General features: G+C 43.0%; 1 protein-coding gene across 1 annotated transcript in view; it reads left to right on the top strand.

Annotated features, from left to right (window-relative positions):
• The window catches only part of LOC122816457 (zinc finger protein 501-like), a 184,031-nt gene that overhangs the window by 21,814 nt on the left and 138,201 nt on the right, over nt 1–24,016 (top strand). The window contains exon 2 of the mRNA XM_044089268.1: nt 7,767–7,959. Coding sequence (XP_043945203.1) covers nt 7,767–7,959 — 193 coding nt within the window. The remainder of the gene's footprint in view (nt 1–7,766; nt 7,960–24,016) is intronic.

Genomic DNA, 24,016 nt, shown 5'->3' with positions numbered 1-24,016 from the left:
TTGAATGAGTACTGTTCCACACAGCAGGGTGTTAAGGATATTATAGTTATCACTGACACTGAGTGTGTACTGTTTCACACAGCAGGATGTAAAGGATATTATATTTATCGCTGGCATTGAGTACTGTTCCACACAGCAGGGTGTAAAGGATATCATAGTTATCGTTGGAGTTGAGTGAGTAATGTCCCACACAGCAGGGTGCAAAGGATAATATAGTTATCGCTGGCATTGAGTGAGTACTGTTCCACACAGCAGGGTGTACAAGATTTTATAGTTGTCGGTGGCATTGAGTGAGTACTGTTCCACACAGCAGGGTGCAAAAGATATTATAGTTATCAGTGGCATTGAGTGAGCACTGTTCCACACAGCAGGGTGTAAAGGATATCATAGATCTGAAGTAGTTAACTTCATTTGTGCATCAACCTATGGGTATCGGATCCATATCGGATCCGAGCCAGCAGCTTCAAACAGCTAAGATCCAAGCTCCAAGCTCCTCCCCTTTACCCATAACTCCCTGCTATGCCTTCCTGACCCCAGATCTCGTTTGCCGCGGTTCTCAACAGCAGCTTTGAACAAGCTTCCAGGCATAGCGTAGGAGTTTTGTGAGAAAAATCTCTCTTTTTTCTTTAAAAAAATTGTTGTCTGAGTGTTATCTCTCCTAGTTAGGTTAGCGTACCTCTGTTTTGTTAGTCAGTGTTAGTGTATTCCCTCCCCGTGTGTGTGTGTTAAGGTGTGTCTGTTTTGGGGGCCTAGTGTGTGGGTTCAATATGTCTGAGGCGCCAAAATCTTTCTTTTCTAAATGTACCGAGTGTGACCATAAGCTGTCCCCAGCAGATGGCCACACTCGGTGCGTTATTTGCATTGGGGTTGAACATCTCACTTCGGGCTGCACTGTTTGTGCAGTGTTCAACTCCAGGGCCATCAGGGACAGGAGGTCGAAGCTGATTCTGGCGGGACTGTTGCCCCCAGACTCGGCTTCGTCCTCCGGCCCCACTGTGGCTTCTGCCGAGGCTTTGGCAGTACCACCGGCTCTCCCTCTGGCCGGGACTCACCCTCCCACCCTTGGCCAGGAGGAGAGGGAAGCTAGGAAGGAGAATCGGAAGCATCACAAGAGGCGGGCCGAGACCTCTTCCTTGGCACTGCCATCAAAGCGAGCTTCTCTGCCTATGGCCTCCGGATCTTCTTCTTCCCGGCTCTGATCTCCCCGTTTCTCACTGAGCTGGAGGAGGAGGAGACCCGGTCACCTTCAAGGTCATCGAGGTGGCATTCCCAGCCCGCCTCAGTGGCCTCGTCGAGGTCTACCCGTAGCATCTCCGATGCAGACTTGGACCGGATGATGCATAGGTTCCTCCAGGCCCAAATGCAGATGGGAGTGCTCTGCCTCCCCCCCACCGGGGGGGAGCTTGACCCCCTTTTTCGCCCCGATTGCTCCTTCTCTGACCCACTATCAGGGCTCGGAGCCTTCGGAGCCGGGTAGGGTTGGAGCCGGGGGAGCATCGGCGCCGATAGTGTCTGGTACTTTGGCTCCAATGGCACCCTCGAGTCTATTGGGTCCCTTTTCTTCGGATCCGAGCTCTCGGAGCCGAGAGCTGAGCTTCGGATCCAGAGGTGTCAGTATAACTTCGGCTCCGTCGCGGTCGGAGCATGCTGGCCCTATTCATCTGACCGCCTCGGCGCTGGCCCCGATCCGCACATCTGATCAGGGGGAGAGTCTGCTCTCGGATCTGATAGGGAGCAGCTCTCCTTCGGCGTTCGATGTTGTGGAGAGGGTATTGTCGAGGGACTCCAGGCCCCTGGCTACGGCTACGGCTCCACCCTGCACTCCCTCTCAGATGGGTCTACCTTCCATCACCCGGTCCCAGGGAAAGCCTGCGCAAACGTCCCAGATTGTTCCCTTGCCGGAACAGGATGTGAGGCCTCCTCGGACAGCCCCCCCCGAGGAGGGTCCTCACAAACGCAAGTGCAAAAGGAGGCACTTGGACTCACCTGAGTCCTTGACAGAGGACATAGACTTGGAGGAAGGGGAAGGTTCCCCAAGGTCAGCCACCCAAAGACGTCTCCTTCGGAGACCACATGGAGATGCTTCGGATCAGAGGGGTTGGTCAGCCCCAAAACCTTCCTCTGACGAGAATGTGTTTCTGGAGGTGTTTGACGCAGGCCCATCTACCTCTTGGGTGTCCCCTCCCACTGACCCCCTGGTAGACCTGATTACTACCAGAGCATGGAAGGAACCGGACACTGTGGAGCCCATTCCAAAGAGTCCTGACAAAATCCTCAGCCCCCCCCCCTTCGGATAAGTCATGTTGGAGCAAGGGAGCCTCGGTAGATGCCATGTTGGTGGCAGCCGCCACCAAAAGGGAACTGGCCCATGAGAGTTCCTCGGGCCATCCTCCAGACAAGGAGTCTCAGATGATGGACTGTCTGGGGAAGCGGGTGTTCACTTCAGCCACCTTCTCTGTGAGGTCGCTGAATTATATGGCACACATGATACGACTCCAGCGGAATCTCATTAAAGTATATGGTGGGTCGCTCCCAGAGTCCATGTCGGTGGAGGATAAGAAAGTGTTCTCAGCCCGAATGGCCCCTCTCTCAAATCTATCTCTAATACCTCTATGCGGTTACTATCCCATGCCATAGAAGGAGCCGCTAGAGCCAGCGGAGCGGGCGTCATCCTACGGCGACAGGTGTGGCTCCATCACTGTTATTTCGTGGAACCTTTCAAGGCGTCATTCGCAAATGCCCCGTTTTATGGTTCTGCCGTTTTTGGCAAGACCGTACGTGACACATTGGTCCAGAGTGAGAAAGATGGGAAGACGTTGTCTGCCATTGGAGTCCGCTTCTCTGCTCCCCAGAGATCCTTCTCGAGCAACCAAAAGGGACAGAAGAAGATGTGGTTCCGGAAGTCTCAACAATCCCGTTTCACTCCAGACCCCTCGTCCTTCAGAGGCAGAGGAGGACAGAGTGGGTGCCGCCCTAGAGGCAGAGGGGGTCCGAAGAACTCCGGGTCCAGAGAACCTTTCTCTGATTGGCCCACGCAGCAACCCTGAAGGGATACCCGACTGCTCCATTCTGGAGGCAGTCGGGGGGCGTTTCTCGAGGCACCTAGCAGCTTGGTAGTCCATTACAACAGATCACTGGGTGCTTCAGATCATATCCAGAGGCTACAAGATCCCTTTTCTCAGTCCCCCTCCCACTCTCCGGAGCCTCCCCGATGTCCCACCCAATCAAAGGGAGGCAGCAGCCGAGGAAATCCTCCAGCTGCTAGAAAAAAAGAGCAATCCAGCACGTCCCCCCAGAGCACTCCGGATCAGGCTTTTACTCCAGATTCTTCTTGGTGCCAAAAAAGGTGGGGGATTTAAGACCAATCCTCGACCTGTCCTTCCTAAACCTGTCAGTACCCAAAGAAAAGTTCTGGATGGTCACTCTCCAATCCATTCTCCCACTTCTGCAGGAGAACAACTGGATGTGCTCCATAGACCTCAAGGATGTGTACTACCACATTTTGATGGACAGACGATCCAGGAAGTTTCTCCACTTCCGGCTGGGAGCCAGCCATTACCAGTTCAGGGTCCTTCTCTTTGGTCTCACCACAGCCCCCAGGGTGTTCACCAAGGTCTTGACAGTTGTAGCGGCCCACCTGAGACTCCAGGGAATTCAGGTCTTTCCGTACCTGGACGACTGGCTTCTGACCGCCCCCACCAAGCATCTACTATGCACAGCCAGAGACTACTTTCTCCATCTAGCTCCCCGACTGGGGATCATGATCAACATCAAAAAATCTTCCCTTCTTCCAACCCAAATCCTAGATTTCATTGGAGCCAGACTGAACACAAACCAGCTTCTAGCCTTCTTGACCCCGGACTGGCTTCGAACTTTAAAACTCCACATATTGGCCCTTCTTCAATCCCCGGCTCCTTCTGCAGAATTGGTCCTGAGGGCGTTAGGCTCTATGGCAGCAACCATCAACCTTCTCCCCTTGGTGCACTTGAATATGAGAGTTCTTCAATGGACCTTGCAAGTCCAATGGTCCCACCTGCGACATACCTTGAGCTTCCCCGTTCCTCTCAGCAGGGTCTGCAGGAAAGCCCTCTTATGGTGGCTCCAGTCCCCGGACCTCCAGAAAGGGCACCCCTTCTGTATGTCCCCTCCTCTAGCCATGGTGACCACGGATGCTTCTCACCTCGGGTGGGGGGTCACTGCATGGGCAGGACTGTCCAAGGCACGTGGACCCATTCGGAGACCTTTTTGCATATCAATGTCCTAGAGATGAGAGCAGTGTTTTTGGCGTTGCAAGCACTTCACAGCCTTCTTCCCTTGGGGACAATTGTGATTCAGACAGACAATATGTCGATTGTCTGGTATATCAACAAACAAGGGGGAACCAGGTCCTATCCACTTTGTCGGGAGGCCATAAGAATGTGGGAATGGGCGATATCCAACAAACGCTTTCTCATAGCGATGCACATTCCAGGCCGGTCCAACATCTTGGCAGACAGGCTGAGTCGAACCATTCTCTCACCATACGAGTGGTCTCTGAACCCCAGAGTAGCAAAGTTAATCTTCTCCAAGTGGGGTCAACCTCGCTGCGATCTTTTCGCCTCGCCTTTGAACAAAAAGTGCAGCGACTACTTCGCTCTAATTCCCCCATCTGGGGAATCCCCCAGAGATGCTCTGGTGCATGTTTGGCCACCCGGTCTACTTTATGCTTACCCTCCTCTTCCCCTGATGCTAAAGTTCTTACAGAAAGCCCGACGGTTGGGGAGCAGAATAATCCTCATTGCCCCATTCTGGCCTCGTCAACCTTGGTTCCCATATCTATGGTCTCATCTAGTGAATCCCCCATGGATTCTAGATCCCATCCCGGATCTGATCTCTCACCCATCAGGCCTGTCAATTCCGAACCTGGACAACCTCAAGCTGACAGCTTGGTTGATCCAGTTCCACTGATAGCTAGGACTCCCGGTATCTTGTCCCCTGTCAAGGCTATACTAGTAGCCGCTCACAAACCATCTATGAGAAGGATTTATAATAGCAAATGGAAGCATTTTTCTATTTGGGCGGAGCGTCAAAACTTAGATCCCTTTACAGCTCTGCTGCCAGCAGTGTTAGATTTTCTATCAGGCTTATTTGACCAAGGTGCCAGCTCTTCTACGGTCAAAGTCCAGCTGGCTGCAATCTCTCACTATCATGTCGGGAGTGATCTCGCCCCTTTGACTTCGTCTAAATTATGTAAGACCTTCCTAAAAGGCACTTTCCTTTTAAGGCCTCCGGTTAAGCATGCAGTCCCTCCTTGGGACTTAACCCTTGTTCTTCAGTCTCTGACAGCTCCTCCCTTTGAGCCTGCAACTTCATTGGATCTGAAATACTTATCTTGGAAGACAGTTTTTCTTGTTGCCATCACTTCGGCCAGAAGGGTTTCGGAACTTCAAACCCTTTGTGCCAAGCCACCACATTTAATATTTCACAAAGATAGAGTTTCACTCAGGACCAATCCCTCCTTTCTGCCCAAAATTGCTTCGAAGTCTAATATCAACCAATCTATTAATTTACGTCTTCTTTCCAAATTACCAGAATAAAGGTGAATACAAGCTACACTCTCTAGACGTACATAGGCAACTGAAGTTTTATTTGCACAGGACAGCTGATCACAGTAAATGAGACCAGCTTTTTGTATCCTTTGCTAAACCCACTTTGGGAAAACCCATATCAAAAGTCACCTTGTCCAGGTGGATCTCACAATGTATCCTTTTGGCTTATGAGAGTTCTGGCCGGTCTGCACCTCAAGATGTCTATGCCCATTCTACTCGATCGATCTCTACCTCTGCTGCTTTTCAATCTAGGGTGTCGTTGGATGACATTTGTTCAGCAGCTACTTGGGCTTCACCTCATACACTCATAAACCATTACAAATTGGATATTGTCTCTAGAGGGAGAGCATCCTTTGGTTCTGCAGTGCTCCGGAATATCCTTCCATGAGGACCTCCCAAGAATTAGGTAGCTGGGGACTGTGTCCCATAGGTTGATGCACAAATGAAGTTAACTACTTCAAATTAAGAAGTTATGTACTCACCATAACGTTCCATCTGAATAGGTAAACTTCATTTGTCAGCAACTGACCCCCCCCCTCCGTCCCCCTGATCCATATGGATACTCAAAGGAATCCTGCTTGTCATTGCAGATTGTCTTTAGGTTAGAGTTTGGAGGTGGTTCTTTGGTGTTCTATATTTTTATGCTGATAAGCAAACTCGATCTGAGGTCAGGAAGGGATAGCAGGGGGTTATGGGTAAAGGGGAGGAGCTTGGAGCTCGGATCTTAGCTGTCTGAAGCTGCCGGCTCAGATCCGATATGGATCCGATACCCATAGGTTGCTGACAAATGGAGTTTACTTACACAGATGGAACGTTATGGTGAGTACATAACTTCTTATTATCGCTGGCACTGAGTGAGTACTGTTCCACACAGCAGGGTGTACAGGATATTATAGTTATCACTGGCATTGACTGAATACTGTTCCACACAGCAGGGTGCAAAGGATATTATAGTTATCGCTGGCATTTTGTGAGTACTGTTCCACACAGCAGGGTGTACAGGATATTATAGTTATCGCTGGCACTGAGTGAGTACTGTTCCACACAGCAGGGTGTACAGGATATTGTAGTTATCACTGGCATTGAGTGAGTACTGTTCCACACAGCAGGGTGTTAAGGATATTATAGTTATCGCTGGCATTGAGTGAGTACTGTTCCACACAGCAGGGTGTACAGGATATTATAGTTATCGCTGGTACTGAGTGAGTACTGTTCCACACAGTAGGGTGCAAAGGATATTATAGTTATCGCTGGCATTACGTGAGTACTGTTCCACACAGCGGGGTGTACAGGATATTATAGTTATCGCTGGCACTGAGTGAGTACTGTTCCACACAGTAGGGTGCAAAGGATATTATAGTTATGGCTGGCATTGAGTGAGTACTGTTACACACAGTAGGGTGCAAAGGATATTATAGTTATCGCTGGCATTACGTGAGTACTGTTCCACACAGCAGGGTGTACAGGATATTATAGTTATCGCTGGCACTGAGTGAGTACTGTTCCACACAGCAAGGTGTACAGGATATTATAGTTATCGCTGGCACTGAGTGAGTACTGTTCCACACAGCAGGGTGTACAGGATATTATAGTTATCGCTGGCATTGAGCGAGTACTGTTCCAGACAACAGGGTATAAAGGATATTATAGTTATCTCTGGCACTGAGTGAGTACTGTTCCACACAGCAGGGTGTTAAGGATATTATAGTTATGGCTGGCATTGAGTGAGTACTGTTCCACACAGCAGGGTTAAAGGGTATTATAGTTATCGTTGGCACTGAGTAAGTACTGTTACACACCGCAGGGTGTAAAGGATATTTTAGTTGTCGCTGACAGTGACTAAGTTTTCTTACATAGAGTACGGTGAGGGAGAAAGCTCAGTTATCGCCCATGATAGCTACACTATATTCCATAAGCAGGGTGTAGAGAATAGCTTTGTTACAACTGACATAAATGTACTGCATTAATGGTTTAGATTTATTACTGTTACTGACTGAGTTTTCCTGTCTTTTCTTGTAGTAGAGTAGATAGGAAAATATACATGCCACTGAACAAATGGCAGAGAATTAATGTTTGTATTTTATTTAGCAAATGTTATCGAAGCTAGTTTGTTGTGAAAACTTCCAATGATTTACCATATGCCAGTGAAAAACAAATCCTTTTTTGTTTTTTTTTCAGGTCCCAGAATCCTTTGCAGATGTTGCTGTGGACTTTACAGCTGAGGAATGGAAAATGTTGAGCAAAGAAGAGAAGCAGCTGCATCGTGAGGTGATGGTGCAAAACTACGAGCACATGGTTTCAGTAGGTAAGGAGGGTGGTCCCAGAGCAACACCAAGGGGTGATGGTGCAAAACTACGAGCACATGGTTTCAGTAGGTAAGGAGGGCGGTCCCAGATCAGCACCAAGGGGTGATGGTGCAAAACTATGAGCACATGGTTTCAGTAGGTAAGGAGGGTGGTCCCAGAGCAGCACCAAGGGGTGATGGTGCAAAATTACGAGCACATGGTTTCAGTAGGTAAGGAGGGTGGTCCCAGAGCAACACCAAGGGGTGATGGTGCAAAACTACGAGCACATGGTTTCAGTAGGTAAGGAGGGTGGTCCCAGAGCAACACCAAGGGGTGATGGTGCAAAACTACGAGCAGCTTATTATGACATTTCAAATTGCCACTAGGCTTCATTCAGATGGAAAATTAAACATGAGAAGAGCTGAAGAAAAAAAACAGTTTTATGCATTTATTGATCAGTTGAAGTCATATAATATTCTTAATCATGACACTGACTACCAGAAATGCAGTACTGCAATCAAGTTACACCAAAACAAAACCACTGTGCATGGTCTGCCTTTCAAGTGTTATTAATACCAAAGCAGGAATAGTGCTGTTAGCAGTAATAAGTTTTGTCTAATTCAGGGGGTATTACAACGCCCACAGATCACTACCCATTACAGCCCGATTCACTTTTCTGTTGCTTCCCTGAAGCATGCAAGAACCTGCAGTGTTGCTAGATGTGTGCCAGAAAAATGTCTTCTCAATATGAATTTTGTTGGCATTTTCAATCATGTTGGAGGCTTTTCTTATTACTGAATTACCTTCCTGGAGTCTGTGCCATTACAGTTGGTGCTCTTGTTTATTCTTTAATTATATTAGTATTAGGATATGCATTTTTATTAACTTATTAACTGACTAGTTATGATTTACAAAACAATCTGCATTAGGGACAGTTTACAAGGACATTTTCCACTGGATTGGACTTCATCATTTTAAAATGGTTTCCAACTGAATCTTGACAGTCCCATGACCCTGATAATAAGTGAAAAAAGTGAATATGCAGCAAGCAGTTGTGTGATAAAGATGTGCTATAACCTACTTTTAGTGCACGGCCAGGTGCAGACATGGCACCCCGAGAAAACAGATGCTGTATCCTTTCATATTCCAACAGTACTGTTGTGGCATTAACTAATACAGACATTCATAGTTTGTATGTTTATGCAGGTGTGGAATCTGAAATTCTTGCAGGTAGCGGAGAACAGTAAAGGCTGGTGCTTTTTAGGACAAAATATATGTTTATTCAGGTTCTGCTTGTGTTTTGGTAGTAAACCTTAGTGTCACAAATTAGAAATTACCACATTACTAGAAACTGCACAGGCAGCTTGGGGATTTTTAATGTTCTCAGTCTATCTTATCCTAATACTCTGGTACTACAAGCTTACTATGTACTGCATTGACTGCAGACATATTTATTTTATTTCATTTATTTGTATTTGTTTACGAGGAAAGTCCAACCGGACTAAGGCCCTTTTTCATTGAAAGCTCAGGGAGAAAAGCTCCAAAGTGGACATTTAAAAATGCAATAGGTACAATTTTCATTAACAACATTGCAGTACAATCCATGCACTTAGAAAAATATAACCACTAATTTTACAGTTGAAAGCACTCATGATAACAATTCAAAGATCCATACCAATTTAAAATAGCTGTAAATGATTATTCAGTGTACAGTACTACAGTATCACATGGTAGGGTCACATGCTGAGAAAGGATGCCCCTGGGAGTGCTTACAAACGTTTTGTAGATACACATGATGATTCTGAGTCAATTTTGTATTGATGTTAAGATGTGACAGAGCGTTATTGATTAGCAAGATGCTTATAACTCACTTTTATACAGGCGTTAAGATGTTAAGGGATTTCAGTGAAACATTTTGTTTAAAGGTAAAAAGGTTCAGTGAGGCTAAGTGGTTAGACAATGGTTAGACAGTGGTTAAGTGGTTAGACAGTGGTTAAGTGGTTAGAGAATGGTTAGACAGTGGTTAAGTGGTTAGACAATGGTTAGACAGTGGTTAAGTGGTTAAACAGTAGTTAAGTTGTTAGACAATGGTTAGATAGTGGTTAAGTGGTTAGACAGTGGTTAAGTGGTTAGACAGTCATTAAGTGGATAGACAATGGTTAGACAGTGGTTAGACAATGGTTAAGTGGTTAGACAATGGTTAGACAGTGGTTAGGTGGTTAGACAATGGTTAGACAGTGGTTAGACAGTGGTTAGGTGGTTAGACAATGGTTAGACAACAGTTAAGTGGTTAGGCAGTGGTGGTTAGACAGTGGTTAAGTGGTTAAACAATGGTTAGTGGCTGTAAAGTGTAAACTTGGAATAAATGTATAGCAAAAGTTTAGTTAAAATGTAAGGGATAAGTCAGTAATGCAAATTCAGAAGTGAGAACATAAGACAAAAGTGAGAACTAAACTTCAGAAGGGAGAAGAATCAGTTAATGAAGACGGATTTGGAAAGGATGAGCAGGTACAAGACATGTAGCAAGCCTCCTGTGTGTAAATAAATGCTTATTCCATTCTCCAGTCCCGCTGTCACTCTTATATTTAAAAATGTTTCACACCAGTATTTTTACTCTCCAACACTATAACTATTGAAGAATATACTGTGTCCTGGAAATATTACCTTCTGTGTCTCTTTACCATCTCATTGCCTGTCCCTTTCTATTAACAATATAACTATGTAACACTATACTGCGTCCTGGTAATACTACCTTCTCTGCCCCTTTACCATCTCACTGCCCATCCCTTAGTATAAACACTATAACTATTTTACACTATACTGCATCCTGATAATACTACCTTCTCTGCCCCTTTACCATCTCACTGCCCATCCCTTACTATAAACACTATAACTATTTTACACTATACTGCATCCTGATAATACTACCTTCTCTGTCTCTTTACCATCTCATTGCCTGTCCCTTTCTATTAACACTATAACTATGTAACACTATACTGCGTCCTGGTAATACTACCTTCTCTGTCTCTTTACCATCTCAATGCCTGTCCCTTACTATTAACACTATAACTGTGTAACACTATACTGCGTCCTGGTAATACTACCTTCTCTGTCTTTTTACCATTTCAATGCCTGTCCCTTACTATTAACACTATAACTATGTAACACTATAACTGTGTAACACTATACAGCGTCCTGGTAATACTATCTTCTCTGTCCCTTTACCATCTGATTGCCTGTCCCTTACTATTAACACTATAACTATTTTACACTATACTGTGTCCTGGTTATACTACCTTCTCTGTCTCTTAACCATCTCAATGCCTGTCCCTTACTTTTAACACTATAACTATTTTACACTGTACTGCGTCCTGTTAATACTACCTTCTCTGATGTTCTTCATCTCACATTGCTGCAGTCCTTACTTATGGGGTAGTCCGCTGTCCTCGGTCGGCCCGAATACCAAAGTATTAGGCTGACGTCGGTCATGGGCGCTTAAATCTGACATCAGAGCATCAGGGTATAAAAGCGCATGACCGACGTCATATCCTCAGTCTTTTTTGCCGCATGGTCCGATGCAGAAGCAGCGTTGCAAGTGCCGTTCGGCGTTCTGAAATTTTTCGTATTCGGAGTTTCAGACCGATACCAAGTTGGGCTAAGTACCCCGTTGGGGAATATTTTTGTTTTGTCTTGCCTCAGTTGTTTACCGGATGTCAGAAAAAGTGAATAATTGTATTTCTTGTGGGAAACAGATACCGCATAGGGATTACCACTCGCTTTGTATTCCTTGTTTGGGACCGGAGCACGACGTAGTCGGGTGTCGGTTTTGTGCTAGGTTTAATAAGCGCACTATAAAACGAAGGTTAGATTGCGCTAGGTTAGTCTTTGGCAAGCGGTGTAATTATAATATGCCGTCGGATCCTCCGACGCCCGCTTCCACGAAGAAGCGCAAAGACAAATCTTTGAAGCCTAGGCAGGATGATTCGTCCGTTTTGGACGCCGGTCCTTTAGAAGCTACAGTGGAACAGGTGGATCCGGCTGAAGTTTCTGTTGAGTCCCAGGGGGAAACTTTGATTTTACAAGATGTGGCCTCACAGGAGTCAGGTCAGGCTGAAGGGGCCTCTCAGGTTACTGTTCTCCCTTCTATGCCTAAGGTGGTTAGGCCTTCTGCTACTATTTCTAAGGCTCCTTCTAAGGGCAGGTCTGTTTTGCCTTCCTCTGGTGTCAGTCCTGGTTCTTCAGGGTCTGTGCCTAAAAAGCACATGCTTAAAATGGCAGAAGATTTGATTACTTTAATTAGAGGTTCTATGCCCCCTCCTGATAAGAGGCCCAGGGTAGAGCCAGAGTTGGAAAGTTTGGAGCAGGCCTCAGATGATTCAGAGTCTTCTGCTGAAGACATTCAAGATTTTCCTCCTTATTCTGATTCTGATGCAGAGGATTCCACTCCTTCTGCTTCTCCTTCAGAGGATTTTTCATTTTCAGAAACTCTACATTCCATGAGGGAGCATTTTAAGTGGGAAGGACAGGATTTCTCTGATTCACGGAAGAGACTTAGGGAGTTCTTGTTTTTACCACAGCATAGACCCTTAGCTATACCTCCTGTTTTGGATGTTGTTCAAGATGTTTTCTCGGAAGCTTCCCTTAATCCAGATTCTGTGCCTCCTGCGCCAGTTAAACCGGACAGGTATTACAGGGTGCCTGAGGCTCATAAATATCTGTATAAGAGTCCTAGGGCGGACCCAGAAACTATTAGTCAGGGGCCTAAGGGTGTTAGAGCCTCTGTTGTGAAGAATCCGGTTCCTCTAGATAAGGAAGCTAGAGCTTTGGATAGATGGGGTAAGAAGGTGTATACCTCTTCTACTTTAGCAATGAGGGCTTTAAATTGCCAGTTTCATATGTTGAAGTATCAGAATTTCCTCCTTTCTCAGCTAAGATCTAAAGTGGATGCTTTGGCAGAGGGCATAGAGTGTAAAGAATTGCAGGATTTAGTACATGTCTCTGAACAGGTGGGTAAGCATTCTTTGCAGTGTGGTTTTGATGCTTTACAGGCTTCTTCTAGGGTGGCTGCCACTGGTTCAGTTATTCGTAGGCACGCCTGGCTTAAGGATCAGAATTTGTCTGAGCATGTTAAGACTAGAATTCTGGATGCCCCTTTACAGTCTGAAGTTTTGTTTGGTCCTCCTGTGGAGTCAGTATTGAAGAAAATGGAAGACAAGGCTAAGTCTATGCAGACTGTTAAAGATTTTTTGCAGGTACAACCTCCAAAGTTTAGTAGAAATTGGCCTACTAAGGGATGGACGTACCCTTCTTCTGATTCTCAGTCTAGGGGTAGATCTAGGCGTGGTAGGGGCAGAGCTCAGAGTACCTTCAGGCCTAGAACATGGAGTTCGCCTGCTCAATCTGCAGGTGAGGGCAGGGGCCAGTCCTTTCGTAAACAGGCCCAATGACCTGCATTTTCAGCTGCCAGATTCTTCTTGCCTGGCAGCTCCTTTGGGAGGAAAGTTGGCTCTTTTCAAGCAAAATTGGCTTTTAGTCACCCAGGACAAATGGGTATTGGACATTATAAACCGAGGCTACAAGTTCTATTTCCATACCTTGCCTCCTTTCAAAGGCATGCCAGACGTTCCTCCTCGGCAAAGGATAGAGGCTCACAAACAGATTTCTTTCCTTCTTCAAATGGGAGCTATACAGCCAGTTCCTCTGTCAGAAGTGGGCCTAGGATTTTATTCTCGCCTGTTTCTAGTTCCAAAGAAAGGGAACACGTGGAGACCGATTTTGGATTTATCTATCCTCAACACTTACCTGGACATTCCAAAGTTCAAGATGCTGACTTTACAACAACTTTTACCTCTGTTGGGAAAAGATCACTGGATGGTTACTCTGGATCTCAAAGAGGCTTATCTTCATGTTCCTATCAGGCCCAGTTGCAGGAGGTACCTGCGTTTGGCTGGAAATTTACATTATCAGTTCTCTGCATTGCCCTTTGGCTTATCTACTGCGCCCAGAGTGTTCACAAAGGTTCTGGCTCCAGTGATAGCCTTTTTCAGGCTAAGAGGAATACAGATTTATCCTTATTTGGACGATTGCCTGATTATTGCACAAGACAAGGACGAACTTCTTCATCATCTACAGTATGTGATGGTAGTGTTAAGATGCCTAGGGTATTCTGTGAGCGAAACAAAGTCCAGTCTAGTACCCTCTCAGGACATGTGCTTTCTGGGTGTGAGACTGAATACAGCTTCCCAGATGGCTTTTGACCCCGGACAAACAAAGAAGCCTTTCTCTTTATTTCCATCAAATGTCTCTACAGTCCAGGCTGACTGCAAGGACAGTCCTTCAAGCCTTGGGGTTCATGGCATCTTGTATTCTGGTGCTTCCCAATGCCAAACTGCATATGAGGAAGCTTCAATGGTATCTCAAAAATGTATGGACACAACACTGCCAAGATCTAGACACTGTCATTCAGATAATACCTTGCATTCAGAAGGAATTTTTGTGGTGGGCTCAGGAATGTCACCTAAACAAGGGACTCTCTGTGACCCGACCAGAGGCGAGTCAGATTCTAACGACAGATGCCTCGGACAAGGCTTGGGGAGCACATCTCAATGGAAAATGGGTGCAAGACACGTGGCCTGTCAAACTTCAACATTTGCATATCAACTTGAAGGAAATGTTAGCAGTCCAATTTGCATTGATGGCTTTCAAGGATTTTCTTCACCCAGGGCAGGTGTTGATTCAAACAGACAACACTACTGTCATGTGGTACATCAACAAGCAAGGGGGAACCCATTCATACCCTCTTTGCAGGCAAGCGATGATTTTGTGGGAGACTGCTCTCAATTTACACCTCAATCTTCAGGCAAGGTTTCTACCAGGAGCACAGAACTCCTTAGCAGATGTGTTGAGCAGACAAATAGTGGATCCTCACAAGTGGAAATTGGATCCTCATGTATTTCAAAAGTTGACAGTGTTATGGGGAACTCCAGACATAGATCTGTTCGCTTCTCCACTAAATTACCAGTTGCCAAAGTTTTGCACAAAAATGTTTCATCCCACAGCTTGGAAGGTGGACGCTCTATCATTCAGTTGGAACAATCTGCATGTATACGCCTTTCCACCTCTGCCTCTTCTTCCCAAGGTACTCTTGAAAGCCAGACAAGACAAGCCAACCATGATTTTGATAGCGCCGGATTGGCCTCGACAACACTGGTACCCATTACTGAGGAGTTTAGTACGAGAGCCTCCATGGCCTCTGCCTTTGATTCCGCACCTTTTGTCTCAAGAGGGCAATCACTTCCTCAATGTCAGGATTCAGTCTCTGCATCTAACAGCCTGGCATATTCTGTTTTAGACTCTGGAGGGTCTCAGCTTCCACAACAAGTTTTGAATGTTATTTTGGAGGCCAGGAGGCCTAGTACCAGGAAAGTTTACGCTGATAAATGGAGGAGATTTTTTATTTGGAGCAAAGGGAAGGACTTTGATGTTTCCAAACCTGATTTAAGTGTTTCTCTTCAATATCTTACTGAGTTGTTGGACAAGGGTTTGTCTTTCTCCTCGATAAAGGTTCATGCTGCAGCCATTTCTGCTCACTATGACTGTGACCCTCCTTTATTCTCTCATCCTTTGTTTAAGCAATTTCTTAGAGGGGCAAAGAATATAAGACCCCCACGTAGAGCTTCTACTCCTGCTTGGGATCTCAATTTTGTGTTGGAAAAACTTACTCTACAACCTTTTGAGCCTGCAGCTACTGCCGAGTTAAAGTATTTGTCATGGAAAACTGCTTTTTTGTTGGCCATTATCTCTGCAAGAAGGGTTTCTGAATTACAGGCCCTTATGGCAGTGGAGCCTTTCCTGATTTTTCATAAGGATAGGGTATCTTTGCGTACTAATCCTTCCTTTATGCCTAAAGTGGTTTCTAGTGTGGCCTTAAACCAAACTATTCATTTGCCTACTTTTTATGCAAACCCCAAAATAAAGGGAGAAGATTTTGCATACTTTGGATATTCACAGGCAGTTGCGTTATTATTTGAGCAGAACCAAGGAGTTCAGACAGTCTCAGCAGTTGTTTGTTTCTTTTGCTTTGGGTTCTCAGGGTAAACCTGTTTCAAAACAAACTATTTCTAAATGGATTGGGTTTTGTATTTCTTTCTGTTATTCCCATCATGGTAAGGAGATTCCGGCTGGAATCAGACCTCATTCCACTAGAGCTACTGCCACTTCTACTGCCTTTCTAAGGGGGGTAGCTACAAAAGATATTTTGGAAGCAGCTACTTGGAGTTCAGTACATACTTTTTCTAAACATTACCACCTTCCTCTTTATTCTAAGGCTAGGGCTGGATTTGCCACTGCAATTTTACAGGGCATTTTAGCAGCCCCTAATGCTTTATGATTTTTCCATCCTCCCTTTCCCGTTGCTTTGGGATTCTACCCATAAGTAAGGACTGCAGCAATGTGAGATGAAGAACATAGTACAGTTTTGTACCTACCATAAATGTAGATGTTCGAAGATCCACATTGCTGCAGTCCAATTTACCCTCCCTCCTTCCCCACTGTAGTTTGACATGGTTATATGCTTTGGGTGATGGTTGTTGTTGGGCATGTTTTTGGGAGGTATTCTGTTTTTGGCTGTGGCCTTTCTTGTTTGGCCTTCTGACATCTGGGGCAAGAAAAGACTGAGGATATGACGTCGGTCATGCGCTTTTATACCCTGACGCTCTGATGTCAGATTTAAGCGCCCATGACCGACGTCAGCCTAATACTTTGGTATTCGGGCCGACCGAGGACAGCGGACTACCCCATAAGTAAGGACTGCAGCAATGTGGATCTTCGAACATCTACATTTATGGTAGGTACAAAACTGTACTTTTCTCTACCACCTCAATGCCTGTCCCTTACTATTAACACTATAACTTTGGAACACTATACTGCATCCTGGTAATACTACCTTCTCTGTCTCTTTTCCATCTCATTGCCTGTCCCTTACTATTAACACTGTAACTTTTTTACACTGTACTGTGTTCTGGTAATACTACCTTCTCTGTCTCTTTACCATCTCAATGCCCACCCTTCCTCTTCATTGCTCCCTCATCCGTCCTCTTTCCTCTTCTTTGCATCCTCTGCTTCACATCATGTACAGATAACTCAGACAAACCTTACCTAGGATTCTCTGCTACTTGCTGTAATGCATACTGATTATAACTACAATGAAACTACTGCTATTCACGATTTGTCTATTCCTTTGCTATAAATGTGTTTCACAATTACATGTTTACACAAACTTCATTATTTCTGTGTGATATGTTCATGTTATTATTATAAACCATTCTTTATAAGATATATACATATACATACATATATATATATATATATATATATATATATATATATATATATATATATATATTTATATTTATATATATTTACATACGCAAATGTTTGTAGAACTTCTATTACCTAAATTTTACTGTTTTGTAACCAGGGCTGAGCCCAAAATTAATCTTTTGTGTGATCAGTGTTGTAAAACTATTTAAATAAGTAAAATCAGTAATTAAACAGCTCCATCTGTCCTATAGGAATATTCTAGAGAGGATTTTAATATTTCTCGTAGTGGTAATGCAGAGAGTTCCAGCTGTTAGCAATATAGTGAAATTATAGACCATAACTATATGAGTTTTTGGAGGAAGTTATGAGTATTAGAAAACTTTCAGTGCTTTGGGTTGGGGGGAGATACCATTCAGTGAGGGATTTTGGTGAGAGTCATTTTTCAAGCGATATATAGAATTTCGTGTATTGTTTTCAGATGGGTAATTTTTTAAACACCTGTACTGAATTATCAGTTAAGACATAAGCAAACATAAATGTATATAAAGGAAAACAAATGATATTAACATATTGCTAGTTATAAACATTATACATCAGATATTTTTTAAACTGTCATCAATCCAACATTACATGAATTGTTCAATTCCTCCTTCATTCCTTAAGTCTCAATCCTCCTCCAAAATATTATTCTGCACATACTGTTCCCACAGTTTCATTTTTGCTATGTAATTTGCTCCTACCCTTTTCTAAAGACCCCACTTCCTGTTCTTTTATCGCTGTCAAAATATTCAGTAATTCAGCTACAGTTTGTTTAGACTTTGATTTCCATTTTCTAGTAATGTTTTTTTTTTTGGCAGTCACCACAATTAAACTTAGCAAGGCCTTACGATGTCTAGGCAATTCAGATCTTCTAGCCTCGCTCAGAAAAATACTTTCCTTAGTTACACTCATTTGCTCACCCAGTATTTCTGACTAAGTACTCTCTAGGGAATTTTTAAAGTATTCCAATCTGTTACACTCCCAAAACATATGTTCCAAGTTACCTCTTTCTTCACCATCACACCTCCAAAGTTTGCTGTCTACCTTAGGAAAAAATCTTTGGTGTCTGCTTGAGGTAAAGAAATACCTATGCAAACCCTTTAAAGCACAAATCCTAAATCTTTTATTAATGAAGCTAATACAAAGACAATAGCGGTAAATCATATACTCACAAATTAATTGATTCAGCAATATCAATATTTATGGGGACATGATAAAATGAAGTATTTAGGAGTATGGATTAAAAAGGATTCTGGTGTGGCAGCTAAGGATATCTGGGAAGAGACTGAACAGAAGATAATACAAAAATTGGGAGATTGGAAGCTCTGCTTTATGGATATGAATAGCAAGATAGAAGCAGTTAAAATGTTTTAGTCCCTTTAGTTTTATACACTAGTTAGGCAAATTTTTAGCAACCATAGGAGAAGTTGTTGATAGCAATTAATAAAGAGCTGGATTTTATGCAAGAGTCAAGTGGAATAAGCTGATTCTCCCAAAAGAACAAGATGGTTTGGGACTGCTCGATTTGAAGGGGGATTTCAGAGCTACACAGTTAAGGCTCCTGTACATAGCCCAAGTAGAAGGCTATAATTCGGAGTAGAAAGGGATGATGGTAAAATGGGGATAAGCTCAAGAAGCAATGAGAGACTGCGATTTTGGATGCAGATCCTTGAGGAGAGTAGCAGTACCCATACAGAATATTATTTTCATAAAGTGGCAGAAAGTATTCTAAGAACTAAGCCAGCATGGGAATGGACAAATGAGATTCTGGTGATAGGGATGGTTCCAAGACAGTAGGCAAAAAGGGGCTGGAATCTGTTGGAGAAAACTGGCAGAAAACCAAGGTATTCGGAGCAGATAATTAGGGAAAGGTAATAGAATGGGAAGAGGTCAGAAATTTATTTGGAGCAGGCTACAGATTACTTTCCCTGTCAAGGACTGATATCCAAGTATGGGCAAAGAGAAAGAATTAGGGGGTCCTAAACAAAAGACCAGCACTGGTAGAGTTTTTAGTAGAATCTAGAACAGAAGCTGCTGTTAAAAAGGAATAATTAGTAGGGCATATAAAATATTTCATGACAATTATAAGAATCAATCAGAGAAGTTTAGAAAAGATTGGGAAGAGAAACTAGATAAGCAATTCTCAAAGAAACAATGGGGGGATATATGTATGTCTCGCAAATATGCAACAAAATCTAGAACATTTAGGATTTTTGTTTCAAAGTGTTTACATGGGTATTTTATACCCCGAGTAGACCCCAAAGAATTTTTCCTCAGGTAGACAGCAAATGTTGGAGGTGTGACAGGAAAGAAAGTGGTAATTGGAAACATATTTTCTTGGAGTGTAATGAGTTGACAGACTTTAAAGATTCCTTGATGACTACTCTTCAGAGATACTGGGTGAGGAAATTGGTGTAACTAAGGAAATTATTTTTTAAGCTGTGATAAAGAATCGGAATTGCCTAAACAAAGTAAGGCCTTGCTGAGTTTAATTATGGTGTCTGCCAAAAAAGCAATTACTAGAAAATGGAAATCAAAGTCTAAACCAACTGTACTAGAAGTAGTAAATATAGTAACACAGATAAAACAACTGGGATTAGGATCTTTAGAAAAGGGTAGGAGCAAATTACATGGAAAAAAATGGGAATTGTGGGAACAGTGCATGCAGAGGAGGAACAAGGTTTAAAAGAAGGCAGGATTTGAATGAGTTATGTAATGTCTGAAAGACAATAACAGGATAGATTGTAAGTGATGTATAATAAATTATGTCAATATGGTTTGTGATGTATAATGTTGGCAACTAAAATTATGTTAATATAGTTTGTTTTCATTTATATAAATGTATGTTGCCTATGTCATATGTGATAATTTAGTAAAGATGTTTCTTATTTAAAAATAAAAACAATTCTGAATCTTCTGCACTTTGCTTCATACTTGTGTCATAATATTTCCTTCCATCGTTTCTTTGTGAGTTGCTTAACCAGTCTTTCTCCTCAGTCTTTTCTAACCTCTATTGTGCAACATTTTGTATCCCCAACTAATTATCCTTTTTAACAGCAGCTTATGTTGTAGAGTCAACTAAGCATTCTACTAGAGCAGTTCTTTCATTTGGGATTCCCCTATCCCTTTCTCTTTGCATATACTCTGATATCAATCCCCAGCACGGAAGGCAGTCTCTAGCCTGCAGTCCAAATGTCTTCTTCACCTCTTCCCATTCTATCACCTTTTCATCTCTAGTTATTTGCTCCCAATACCTTGGTTCCTTTGCCAGTTTTCTTCAATAAATTCCAGCCCCCCTTGCCAATTCTCTGTATCCTAAATTGCAATAATCTTTATTGGCAAACTCTCCTTTCTCCATTTTCATGTTGGCTTAGTTCTTAGAATAATATCTGCTACTTTATGAATATAATATTCTGTATGGTTGTTATCTCCGTAAGGGTCTGTATCCAAAATCCCAGTCTGTCCTTATTTCTTGCATTTCCCCCTGTTTCATCATCATCCCTTTTCACTTTGAATTATAGCTTTCTGCTTGTATTATTTATATGAGCCTTAACTGTGTAGCTCTGAACTATGTTCTTCAAATCAGGTAATCCTAATCCACCTTATTCTGGTAGAAGGGTCATCGTATCCCACTTGACTGTTGCCCTCTCCCCCTCCCAGATAAATTCCTTCAACTCTTTATTAGTTGTTGTTCACAGCTTCTCCTCTGCTTGATAAAGAGATACCAGACCTGTATATAAAAGTAAAGGGACTAAAACATTTTCACTGCGTGTATCTTGCTATCCATATTCAGTTTCTCAGTTTTTGTGTTACATTTTGATTAGTCTCTTCCCATGTATTCCTAGCTGCCATAACAGAATCCTTTTACTCCATACACGTAAATATTTCATTTTATCATGTCACCATAAATATGAGTATTGCAGGACCAATTAATGTGTTGGTACATAGTTTAAAACGGTTGCCTTTGTATATCTTCATCAATGTTATATCCTGAAAAGACTTGAAACTGTCTCAAGATTTGCCACAATACTGAGATGTCCTTTCTTGTTTTATCAGGTACCAAATAATTTTGTTTGCAAATAAAGCCAACTTTTCTTGATTACTGTATCAATTGTATCCTTGAATTTCTGAGTCTCTTCCTTTGTTTGTCAGTGGCTCTGTATGTCAAGCAAATAATAAAGGGGAAAGAGGACACCCCTTTCTGGTTCCTCTGTTCAGACACAACTTGTCAGAGAGGAACCATCCCACTTTAATTTTTGTGTTTGATCCCTCATATCTCCTTCTAATTAACGTTATTATTGCATTGGCATGCAAATGTTTCCTTGCCTCCCCTCCACAAAACCACATCGATATATATATATATATATATATATATATATATACATACATACACACATTTTGGCAACACCTTTGCCTTTCATTTAGCTATTCTAGACATAACTACTTTATAACCATAGTATAAAATTGAAGTGGGCCTATGTGAAACTAGGTCTGATGGGTGTTTGTCATCTTTAGGTAACAAAGCCACCACAACTTTCTCCCAGGATGTTGGTACTTCTACTCCCTTTAAAAAGCTGCTCAGTAACCCCTCCAGATCTTTATCACTTTCCTCCCTCGTAGCTTACAAACTTCCACTAAAATATCATCTGTTCCTGAAGACGTTCCTGCAGATTGATTTTACATCATCATTTTTATCTCTTGTCCTCCTATCATAACTTTTAATTGTTGAGCCTCATCTACATCTTACCTTGGAATACTTAAATATTTTCATTTATGCTCTTTCTTAATTTCCATGTCTCTGCATTGTACAAATTTTCATAAAATTTCCAAAATATCTATAATACTGCTACCGGATCTAAGGTTATATTTCTTGTTATAGGCTCCCTAAGTTTGCCAACAACTCTTTCTACCTTCTGTTGCCTAGGTCACTGTGCTAAAAAAAAATTGTACTTTGGAGTTATTATTAAAACCAGTTGCCTAACAGAAATTTTTCTAAACTCATGCATATTATCCAGGTACTCCCTTATTTTCTCTTTAGCTCTCTGCAGTTGTGCCTCTTCTTGTTTTGTAAGATTCCCCCTGCATTCTGCAATATTTTAACATGTGCTAACCCCCCATATAATTCCCATTATTTCTTAACCATAACTCTTTTTATTTTATTTCTACCATATTTTTAAACTGCACTTTCATTTTATCCAGGTACTCAAATGTCTACCCTACACAGATAGGCTAAAAGCCCTGTCCCTCTACTCAGTCTCCTACAGACTCCTCAGAGGTGACCTCTGTCTGGTATACAAAGCAGTCTAAGACCCTGCCATGATGGGACTGCTGCATATCCACAAGTCAAGCTCCACTCGAGTAATCTGCAAGCGCAACCTCAACCTGGTCTGTGACATCAACTGGACTTGTTGGCGGGACAGATTTGTGTCCCAGAGACTCCTGGAAGGGGAACAAAAAATACACCCCTGGGATTCTACCTGTGTCCTGCTGGACAGTGGCATAGGGTGCTGACTTGTTGGAACATGGGCTAAATTCTTGGCTAGGCTTATAAGGGCCTCAGGGGCAATAGCCTAGTAACCTCCTATGATCCTATGATCGTATTGTACCTTGGGAAATAATATATACATTTTCGCTAAGTTCCTACTACTAAATTCATATCTTCTATACTAAATATCTTCATAACATTCTTCTGAAATCTGCCCCCTTTTGTTATATGTTCTTTTCTGGGTCCCCAAGACAAATCCTCACTGTTGCAAATCAGATTCCAGTCCCCACCTATAAGTAATATTCCCCAGTGCAAGCAGATTACTTCTCCCAAAATTATGTTAAGCTCCACAACAGCAGTTTTAGGTGGAATTTAAATACTTGTCACCATAATCCTCCTCCCTTGCCAGTGGCCACTTACTACCATTATTATCATTTTGTCCTCTTCTATGACTGTTGGAGCTCCTCTGGCAATTAGTATAAGCACTTCTCTTTTCCTTTGTTTCTCTACTACACTGCTGAATATCACTCCTAAAATCCTTTCTTTTGTCAAATTCACATGCTCATTTCTTTCCAAATGTGTCTCCTGTATCTCCTGTAACATTGCTATTTGTACTCTGCATTTCTTAATATAATTCAATATTCTTTATAGGTTCATAGGTTCATAGGTTCATACTAGGCTATCTGCCCGAGGGCATTTACAAGCCTAGCCCATAGTTTTGTGGCTTACGCCACCCCTTTAGTATGGGGAACTATACCCATTATTTTGCTGTGCCCCTGTACAGCAGTGACACTGAGGTAATCCCTGGGGTATATCTGCGATCTCCCATCCATTGGTCAAGATTTCTCTTCAACAAGGCCAGCGAGGTGCTCTGCCTCACATATACCGGGATTTTGTTCCACAGCATAGGGAGTCTTTGGGTGATGAATCTATCCCTCCAGCACGTCCTATTAATAGCCGTGTCAAGGTTTAAGTCTCCCGCCCTTGTGGCTCTGACGGATCTAGATTTTTTGAGGTGAAGCATATTCATCAAATCTGGGTTTGACATGGCCTTGTATGTCAGGCAAAGGTCACCTCTGAGCAGTAAGCGTTTACTGAATAGAGCTGGAGTTCTTTCAGTCGGGCAGCATAGGACAGATTTTTGAGACCCTTTATCCTTTTGGTGAGGAACTTTTGTGGCCTCTCCAGCTGCTGCAAGTGTTGGGTCAGATACATTCCGAATGGGGCATTGTACTCAATCATTGGTCTGATGAGTGATAAGTATAGGGAGACTATGACCTCCCTTGATCTAGATGTGA

This window comes from Protopterus annectens, chromosome 1.part1, assembly GCF_019279795.1.
Source record: "Protopterus annectens isolate FY-2018-M chromosome 1.part1, PAN1.0, whole genome shotgun sequence".
Lineage (NCBI taxonomy): Eukaryota > Metazoa > Chordata > Ceratodontiformes > Protopteridae > Protopterus > Protopterus annectens.
Note: the sequence above shows the minus strand (reverse complement) of the source record. Positions and strands in the feature narration are given on the sequence as shown.